Here is a 10,190-nt window from a genome sequence, read left to right as displayed (position 1 = left end):
CGGCCTGTAAGTCGGCCTGCGTGCCGCTAGCTGTGTCCTAGGCTTGGCCCATTAAACCTATATACTTGCAGTGTAGATGGTTGGGCGGAGGCGAGCTCGAACTCGAAACCTAAATCCTATCGCTCTCCTCTTCCTCTCCTCTGGGAGGAGCGCCAGTGTATCCTCTGTTGTGCGTTTCGCTGGCGACCCGTCTTCTCTGTCACTCAGTCCGTAATAGATGTTTACTTGATATTTTCGAGATCTCCTTCGTGGATCTATCATGGTTGTGCATCTATGGTTAAAATTTCATCTCAATTCGTCGAGATTTGTGTGAGAAATTTTGGTTTGAAATTTCTCTTTACTTCTTGTTCTTCCTCTTTTCCTTTGCTGTTCGGGCGTGTGTCGGCCTGCGCGGAGCAGACGAGGCACCTGGCGGGGGCGAGCTGGCACTGGCACGCTCGGACAGCAGCGGCGCTCGGCGCGCGCGAGCGGAGCAGGCCGGCTCGCTGCTTGCGGCCCACGCACAGCCTAGCGCGGGAGGGGCCAAGCGCTGTTGGGCCCGCAGCACAAGAGGCCGTGGACCAGTGGGCAGGCTGGCCAGCAGGCCGTGGCACACGGACGGTCCAGGCTGCCAGCCAGGAGGCCGAGCGAAGGGAGCAGGCCAGAAGGCCATTCGGGGGGCGACAGCAGCCGAAGCTTGGGAAGCAGGCCGACAGCAGGTTGCTTGCTGCTGCACGCGGCACGATAGCAAGAAGAGCAGCACGTTTCAGCGAGAGAGAGTCCAGTCAACCTTTTAGTTTGCGTTTTATTTTCTGCACTTGTTTTATTCAATGCTCTCATGTTTAGACTAGTGAATTAATACTTGATCCTGCTAATTGCGTCTAGATCTTTGCATGCTTAGTAATTGTTCTTGCCAATCATTGTATGATCTTTGCATGCATAGTTAAATAATCATTATTTGGTTTTGTTGTGATTAGCTCTAGTCTTTTAAGTGAGACTCTTGATCGCCTTGTTGGTTAAGCTTTGCTTCTGCTTAACTTGGAGTTTTTCTAATCATTGTTGAATCAACGAATGCTTTGTTAAGTGGAATTACATCTTCGCATGGTTGGCCAAGTGAAGATTTCGTGGTAGCTTTTGCTCGAGTTGTTTACTTGTTGCTTGCTTCACTTAATGTCGAGCTTTCAATGTTTGGTTAATTTTGGTTTCACTTTGCGTTGAGTTTTTTCTAATCGTTCCTAGTTTGAACTTGTCATGAGTTGTCTTGTGTCACATTGGCGATTAGAAGAGAGCCATATCGGGTTCAATTCGGGATATAGGTCTTGTTCTCTCGGAGAATATTTTCTGAAGTCTCTCATTCACCCCATCTGGTCATCCATTCCGGTCCTTCAGTTTGACTGACAGCGTCACAATTTTTACTCGATTATTAGGTAGTAATTCCCATTAAACAAATTAAGCTCATATTGAACCATATTGTTATTATAGAAATAAATCAGCTACAAATTCACTATGTGTGAGTCTAAATACTCCAGATAATTGGATGATTATGAAGATCCAACCATCTAGCTAGATGCAATTAAGCTAGCCCACTATAAAGATTTTTCTTTTTTATGATCGCCTAGAGCCCTAGATACGATTGGCTTCAAGGATTTCTTGCATGACCCTCTTCAGTGCCCAGTCCGCCGTCACAATGGTACCGTGGTTAGCCCCTCGAAGCTTGATCGTCTTGAACAGCTTGTTCTGCTCCGGCTGCCGGCGCATCTGCTCATCGAACGCCAGCATGCTGATCAGGTTGATTTCCAAGTCCCCATCGCCGTTCACGATCTCCGGCTCCGCATCGAAGTCACCGTCCCAGTACACGAGCTGCTCCGGCGTCTCGATCCCCACCCCGTTGAGGCACGTCGTCGGCACCATGGGCGCCTGGAAGTAGTCCATCTTGGGGACCTCCCGCCTCCTGAACGGCTCCACGGCGGCGCCGTACCCGGTGGCGGCGAGGAAGTCCTCCATGTCGTGGGCGGAGTAGTTCCGCTCCCTGGTGATCACGATCGGCCGGCGTCCGAACACCGCCGGGGACGGGAAGTTGACGATGGCGGTCTCGAAGGTCCGCCACATGGGCCGTAGCGTGAGGGCCAACGGGTCGACTCCCGGGATGAAGAGGAGGTCTGACCCGGACGCGAAGTACTGCACCGTCTTCGTGAAGCCTACCGTCGGGAGCGGCGCAGCGAGGACGAGGTGCTTGATGTACCGGTCCCGCCACGCCATCGGGGTGCTCCGCACGAACTCCAGCGCCACCATGCCGCCGAGGCTGTGGCCGAAGATGATGGCCTTCCTGCCCTGGTTCCTCCTGCTCGCGTCCTCGATGAGCCGCGTCAGCTGCTGGAAGTAGCGGGAGAAGACCTCGGACGACTGGCCCGGCACCGGCGGGGCGTGGCGGAGGTCGTAGGGCGCCCCGAAGAGGGTGTCGCCGTCGCGGTACCCGATCCTCTCCAGCTCCTGCCTGAGGATCTCGAAGCACCAGTCCCTGCATGCACAAAAGCAGGCGAGCAGTCAGTGTGCTCTGGGTTCACGATATGGATGGTTGAGCTCGAGCTCCGTCCAGGCCAGAGCTTGTAGCTACCGCACGTGTGCTCTGGGTTCCTCTGGAAGCCCCGCGAGGAGCCGAAGTTGCGGACGCGCGTCTCGACGCCGGGCAGGTTCCGGTAGTCGCCGGCGGCGGGATCGTAGACGAGGCTCATCTGCTCCATGAAGCAGGGGACGTAGTGGTGCGCGGGGAGGTCGGAGGTGTTGGCCCAGAGCCCGAACCAGCCCTTGCCCTTCATGGCGCCGCAGTGCGGCAGGGTCGGGCGGTAGGCGTCCGTGAGGCGCACCTGCAGCTCGCTGCAGCTGAACCCGGGCACCAGCACCATCGGGTGGAGGACGACGCCGCCGGGAGCAGGAGCGGGAGCAGGAGCAGCAGCACTACTACCATCCTCCTCCGGCAAGCGGTTGATCGCCGGCGAGAGGTACTCCCGGAGACCTGATGGCAGTAGGAGCAGGAGGAGTGGCAGGAGCCGGAGGATCCCCATGCGTGGCGATCGACTGGCGAGTGGCGACGCTTCCCCCGGTTGGTCTGTGATCTGCTGTGTGTCCGGCAGCCGTACTCCTCGATCCAATCGATCGGTCGGCTACCTTTCGTATACTCCTATATAGAGTGCGTGAAGAACCTTGGCCTTGTTACTTGTTAGGTTCGGTGACCCGGCCCATCCCTTTCGAGTGTGGACATATGATTGTGTCGTGTCCTTGCAGCTCTTTCCTCGAAATCTTTTGCTCAAGTCCAAGGACGCACGGGCATGCAGTAGTGGAAATAAATCAGCCCACTCGACCAACAAGGAAGAGATTCATTCATCCAAGCAGGCTGCGACAAGAAATTCCGCGCCAAACAAATGCAGGAGTAGTAGCAGGGGAAGAATACTTTTCCAAACTAACTGAAATTGTTGTGGGTTTGTGCATTGTTGGATATCTCCAAATATTATAGTTCTCTCTACAACATGGGCTGAAATATTTGTAGCTTTTTTAAATGAACTCTTCTAGTTAAATTTTTCGTATAGTTTTATTAGTCTGAATAGTTTGTTATTGAACAGCTAGAGTATGATTTTAAGGAAAGATAGGCTACCTTTCCTGTTACAATTTATTACCCATATTTCTTACTCCCGCCGTCTCGCAAAGACTGTTCGTTTAGTCTTCAAATTTTGTACCACAAAGACTGTTCGTTTAGATTGTAGTAAAATCCATCTAATTAAAACAATATCAAATACCAAGAAAGAATTGCATTGGGAAGGGCATTGAGCCAATAAAATATCTAACTAGATGTTACTTTTCTGGTTCCAATGCATTTGTATTTATTGAGGATCTAGGAAACCAAATAAATGACGCGGTCTTCAATCACATGCTGCTATAGTTAATTAGGGGTAACATGATCATTTCCTAATATGTCTAAAATTTTCTAAACGAACAGTCCTTGTGGGATGGAGGGAGTATGCATGAGTTAACAGGACAATCTTATCTTACAATTAAAGTTTGATTTTCAACCACTATCTCCAAAACCATACACTATGTGTCCTTCAACTCCACACTGTAATGTGCTCTGATTTTGATATGTGAGCTGCTGGTTTTGAATTTAGAGGTTAAATTTGAACTTTTATGATATAATTGAAGGTTGAATACAAACTTCACACTTCAAATAATTGTTTTCATCAGCTTTTTTCCAAAAGTAACATAGTTCTTTTCTTTTTTTTTTGCTGGTATAATTTAATCCTCCCTCAGTTTGAATTACAAAGAAAAAAATTGTTTTGTTAATGACAAGACTTCAACTACTTTACTTTGCATCTACAAAACCATAAGTATTTTCAATTTCAATATAACGACATCAATTTTCTATTACAAAAGTGTATATATAAAGAAATTGTTGGTCATAATTTTATCCTAACAAAATTAAATACCGTTCGTAATTCAAAATGGCAGGAGTATTCACTGCTATTGGAAATTTTTGTCATTTTGGATCAACACAATCTACAAGGTTTGACTAATGGTTCCTGTAATTTATACATAATATTTTTCATAACAGATCTAGTAACACTATTCTAATTTTTTTCAATGTCCATGTCAGATTTATTATACTCGTAGTGAAAGTTCTACTTTTCAATCCGTATTGAATAGTTCGAGAGTTTGTGTAGTGTTTGGCTTTAGATTTGAATGTTGAAAATTTAGACCATTCCAATGTGTTAGCTGAGTTGCCTGCAAAGAGCGCACACTTTCCGATCAAGTATTTGGGCCTCCCTCTGACCACTGTCCGCTTGCGGAGGGTTGATTTCCAGCCTCTTGTTGACAAGACGGTGGCAAAGCTTAACAGTTGGAATGCCAGAAATTGGAACTACGCTGAAAGGTTAACTCTGGTCAAATCGGTCCTCACTTCACAAGTCGTTTACTTCCTGACGGCTTTACGTGCACCAAAGGCAACCTTGCAGGATATTGATGCAAGGCGCAAACAGTTTCTTTGGGCCGGCATAGAGAGAATTACGGGGGCCAAGTGCAAGGTAAATTGGACAAGGGCTGCACGATTGAAGAAGAATGGAGGTCTAGGTATCCTACACCTTGGCAAATTTGCGAGAGCTCTCCGTCTTCGTTGGCTTTGGCGTGACTGGAATTCAGAGGGCAAACCTTGGGTCGGCAACGAGCTTCCTTGCAACGAAACAGATTAGTATCTGTTTGCGGCAGCAACCACCATCAAAATTGGGAATGGGAAGAAAATAGCCTTTTGGAATAGTGCTTGGATGCAGGGCATACGTCCAAGGGATCTGGCACCATCAGTATACACTATCTCCAAGAAAAAAAAAACAGAACGCTACATGAATCACTCGCTACAAACACTTGGATAAAGGATTTGGACCTGTTGCATCCATTTTTCTCCGTGCAGCTCATCATAGAATTTGTGCAACTCTGGAAAAATAGTCCAACAGGTGAACCTCACACCGCACATCCAAGATGAAATTTGCTGGAAATTCAATGAGTCGGGCCAGTTTTCAACAAGCTCCCACTACTCCAGCGCCCCCCATCACCGCCGGTTCAAAATAGCTATCACCGCCGGTTTTGGGGGGCGTTAGATTTAACTCGTTGGTGATGGACGGGGCCATCACCGCCGGTTTCAGGCCCGACGGTGATAGTCCGAACCATCACCAGGTGTTGCCCCGTTTGGAAACAAAAAAATAGGCTGCGCTGTTGCTACTACTGCTGCCGCTCGCCTCGCCGCGTCGCTGCCGCCGTCACCGCACTGCGCCCGCCGCCACTGCCGCTGCGCGCTCACCACTCCCTGCGCTGCTGCTGCCGGCCCCGGAAGAGAAGGGCAAGGCCAGGGCGGCCGCGGCTAGTCCCTACCTGCAGGGGAAGAGTGGGGAGGCGAGGTTAGGGGCAGTCGTGAGGAGGGGAGGGGATGGGCACTGCACCTCATAGAGGTCGATTCGCACGGCACCGCGCCGGATCTCTCTGCTCCCGCCGCCGCCGCACTTGCTGCTCCCGCCGCCGCCGCACTTGCTGCTCCCGCCGCCGCCGCTCCCGACGCCGCCACGCTCGCCGCGAGCTTGCCGTTCCCGCCGCCGCTGCGGATCTGTAGGGTAAGAGAGCTAGGGGAAGCAGCGGGAAGGGACAAAGGGGAGCCAGCGTTGGAGCTAGTAGTGGAAAGGGGAAGGGTCGGTGGGGAACGGCCCGTGCGCCGGCCGCCCCGGTCGCAGCCGCGCCGAGCTCCTGCGCCAGCCGCAGTCGAGCTCCCGCGCGTGGATGTCCCGCACCGAGCTCCCACGCCGGCCCGCGGTCGAGCTCCCGCGGCGGCCGGCTGGCCGCGCGTGGATCTCCCCGCCACTCGGGAGAGAAGGGAGAGGAGGGGAGAGGGGAGGAGATGGGGAATGAGAGGGAGGAGAAGGAATGAAGGGAGAGGGGTGGCGTGCGCTGTGGGAGAGGGGAGGAGAAGGGAGATGAGTGAAAGAGAGGAAGAGAAAAATTAAAATAGGTGGAGAACACATCACTGAGAGCATCACCGCCGGGTCGTATTACGAACCGGCGGTGATATGTTAGTATCACCGCCAGGTCCATTTGGAACCGGCGGTGATAGACTATCACCGCCTGTTCGAAACAAACCGGCGGTGATGGGGCGTTTGCGATGATGTATTCTGTAGTAGTGTCCGCCTACCACGCACAGTTCCTTGGGTCAATGAGCACTAACTTTAACCAGATCATCTGGTCAGCCTGGGCACCCCCAAAATGCAAATTTTTTAGCTGGCTAGCGGTACAAGATTGAATTTGGACGGCAGATAGATTGAGCGCAAGGGGCAGGCCACATAACCCAACCTGTTCTTTTTGCCGTAGCTGTCCGGAGATAGGAAATCACCTTTTTATCGACTGCAGGTTCACCAGGCGCATTTGGGACGCCTTATCCTCTTGGATTGGGGAGCCGTCTCTGCACCCGGCAAACTGGACATGCACAAACTCAGTCCATGAGTGGTGGTCGGAGATGGCTGCGATAAGAGGAGTTTCGCGCAAGGGTTTAAAATCTCTTATCATTCTTGTTTGCTGGGAGATTTGGAATGAGCGTAATGCACGCATCTTTGACAGTACAGAAGCGCCTTCGTTTACAGTGGCAAAGAAGATTAAGGGAGAGGCTTCGGCTTGGATTTTGGCAGGGGCGAAACACCTGGCGTGTCTAATTAGTGGAGCTTGAGTTTTCCTCTAGCGAGCTCGAATGCGGCCTCTCTAGGTATAGTGTAAAGTTTTGTTACTTGTTCCAGTTTTGTACTCTGGCTTTGGCCCTTACTTTTTAATACAACAGGCAGCTCTCCTGCCGGTTACGTTTCAAAAAAAAATGTTGAAAATTGGGTTCCCATGAAAGTTACATTCGTAGTTTACCCTCTATCCTGGAGTGTAACAACATTATCTTTCTTGTCGATTTTGTATGGAAGGAGAGATTTTGTGCCTACGAACTACGATTCTGACGCATGATGTATCCGTTTCATGGGTGTGTGTATTTCAACATGTTTGCCGTTGCTTTCTTCGTCACCTCCACGTCCAGTCGTCCTGTCATTTCCATCTCTTTCTTAACCTAGCTTCCTGTCATTTCCATCTCTTTCTTCATCTATTCTGTTGTTAATTACTTGTCTTTTTCTACCTCCTTCAGGATGTGTATAAATTCCACGGGCATCTACCTCGTTGCACTCGGTTGTTAGCTTGCCACGTGATCACGACGCCTGGAGGTTTAGCACTTTAGCTACGCTACGTTAGAGAAATTCTGGCGCCGGCAAACTCATGTGCGACTTTCTAATTAACCAGCAAATAAAAAGAGCAAGGGATCAACGAGGCACCGAGACCTCCCCAGCTTGTGTGCGCTGCCTGTGCCTGATTAGACGAAAATAGTAGATTTCGTCTGCTGAGCGAACGAAATTTATATTTCATCTACCAAGTAGATTATTGGAACCTAGTTTTGGTATTTTGCATGATTAAAGTATTATTCCATAATTACAGTATAATTTCATATAAAAATAAAAAATCTCTACTCTCCTTTTCTCTAGGTAGCGCTGGAGCCTGACTGAGGGGAGGGAGCAAGGCAAGAGAGCTGAAGGTGGAGCGGAGAGTAGCATGGCGCTTCGAGAAACAGCAGAGCCAGAGCTGCCGGGGACAAGGGTAGGATCGCGGCAGAGAAATAGCAGAGCCATAAATCTGGGATGGCAATGCCGCCGCGGAACGCGAGATAAAGAGCGCCGCCGCCGCGTGCTTTGCTGCATGTGCGTGTGCGAGTAATAGTGGGCTGCGCTGCACGAAGCTTGTAGGGTTTGGTGGGATGTATATTGGGCTAGGCCAAATGAATACTGGGTTGCTCTCAGTTTGTTTAGCACGTGAGCTGAGCCGGCTCGTTAGGAAAATGCGACGAGCCGAGCCGAGTTAGGAACAAGCCGAGCGAGCTAACGAGCTACTAGTATTTTATCCAGCTCTAGATACGATGATGGATCTCTATCTGAATTAGTTAGATTGCTCTAAAGGGGTCAAACTTTGAGGTTGGATTTAAAAAAGAAATTTCTTCCTCACTGATGTGGTCAGAGTTTAGGATTTTTGATCTTGACCAGGAAGTTAGTTACTCTTTTAATGAAATAAGATGGAACCGTCGTGATCTGATTAAGATTTTTTTTAAAGAATTTTTAAGATCATGAGCCGCTGGTTGGAGACCATACATGGGCGCGGTTAGGAATTGCTATAAGCGATGGAACCTGTCGCTATCACCTGAAGGCTCTGATTTAATTGGGCCGCTTTCAGCCCAATTAACTAATTCTGTTTTTAGATTGATTCAATATATAAAGTGTGATTGGTTTTGTTGGAATAATTAGTGGTTGGATGCCCACGTGCAATTTTTACGGCACTACTTTCCGGAGAGGGGAGAAAGCTATAAATATTAAACTGAGCATCCAAATTAAATTTGGATTGCACTAATATATTTCTTAGGATAAGATCTTCAAAACAAGATCACGATTGCCTATATTTGCATTTTTAAAATATTTTTAATACTAAATAATTAGTTTCAACTACTGGGAATAAATATTTTAACAACATGAACAAATAATTATTTTTTAAAAAAACTAAATACAAAAAATAAATAATAATGTACAATGAACAAAATATTAAACATCGCGAACATTTGATTGTATAGGATAAATAATGAAAACGGAATATCACGACCAAATGACTCAACATGATCAAACAAGTTAATCTACAAAATGAACAAATAATTTGACATTTCGAACAAACTAGTTGCATGTAGATTAATAATTTTACATGAAGAACAAATGCATCTACATAGTAAAAAAACTATTATACAAAATAAAAGGAAAATATGGAAGAAAAAAGTGTTGTTAAAAAGAAAAGAAAGAGAATAAATAAATAATTAGATACATATTTAGAAAATAAAATAAAACTAAGCATAAAATGAATAGAAAAAGGAGGAAAGTCATAGTGGAGGAGAGAAAAAAGATAAGATGGAATAAACGAAAAAAAAAAGACGAAGAATTGCATGACGGAGGCTAATGCTGAAGGCAGGCAAGCATGAAGGACTTAGTTGCTCGACACGAGAGCATCCGCCCGACTTCTTCGTGGGGCTATGAAAACCTTGAAACCGAACTGATAATACGTGGTTATATAGTGAAATACGATATTGCACGAATTTGTGCTAGTAGCCCATTCGCAGTTTCTTTAGGGGATGGATCATGAATATGTAGTACAAGCGATGTATAGCCATCTAGAAGTAAAAAAGCAGAAGGAAATAAATACCTAAAAGATAAGAAATGAAAAAAAATAAGAAAGAAATAGAAGAAGAAAAATAATTTTCAACTTGTTTGCTCCAAGAAATAACAAGAACAAAAGAACGTAAGTCACATGACGGTATAAATGAGAAGGAAAGAGAAGGAATATAAAAAAAAGAAACAAAGGAAGGAAGGCTTGTTCGTTCGGACTCAAAGAAAAGAACAGATAAGAAAAAGAAGATATTGTTTTTCTAGAATCGCACGTAGTTAGGGTGGACGAAATGCTCGAAGCTCGTTAGCTCGCTCGACTCGGCTTATTAGTGGCCCAGCTCGGCTTGGCTTGTTGGGAATTTTGTAACGAGCCAAGCTAAGGGTTTAGCTCGCTAGTATAACGAGCCAGCTCGA

The 10,190-nt window shown here is 47.6% G+C and overlaps 1 protein-coding gene across 1 annotated transcript; it reads right to left on the bottom strand.

The window, feature by feature from the left end:
- Nucleotides 1-1,419: 1,419 nt before the first annotated feature.
- Nucleotides 1,420-3,155, bottom strand: LOC120672014 (lecithin-cholesterol acyltransferase-like 1). Its single transcript, XM_039952296.1, has 2 exons — nt 2,599-3,155; nt 1,420-2,497 (listed from the first exon to the last, which is right to left on the bottom strand). The coding sequence occupies exons 1-2, from the start codon at nt 3,039-3,041 to the stop codon at nt 1,603-1,605; spliced, it is 1,338 nt and encodes a 445-aa protein (XP_039808230.1). The 5' UTR covers nt 3,042-3,155; the 3' UTR covers nt 1,420-1,602.
- Between the last annotated feature and the right edge of the window lie 7,035 nt (nt 3,156-10,190).

The sequence above is a fragment of the Panicum virgatum genome, chromosome 5N (assembly GCF_016808335.1).
Source record: "Panicum virgatum strain AP13 chromosome 5N, P.virgatum_v5, whole genome shotgun sequence".
Taxonomy (NCBI): Eukaryota; Viridiplantae; Streptophyta; class Magnoliopsida; order Poales; family Poaceae; genus Panicum; species Panicum virgatum.
Note: the sequence above shows the minus strand (reverse complement) of the source record. Positions and strands in the feature narration are given on the sequence as shown.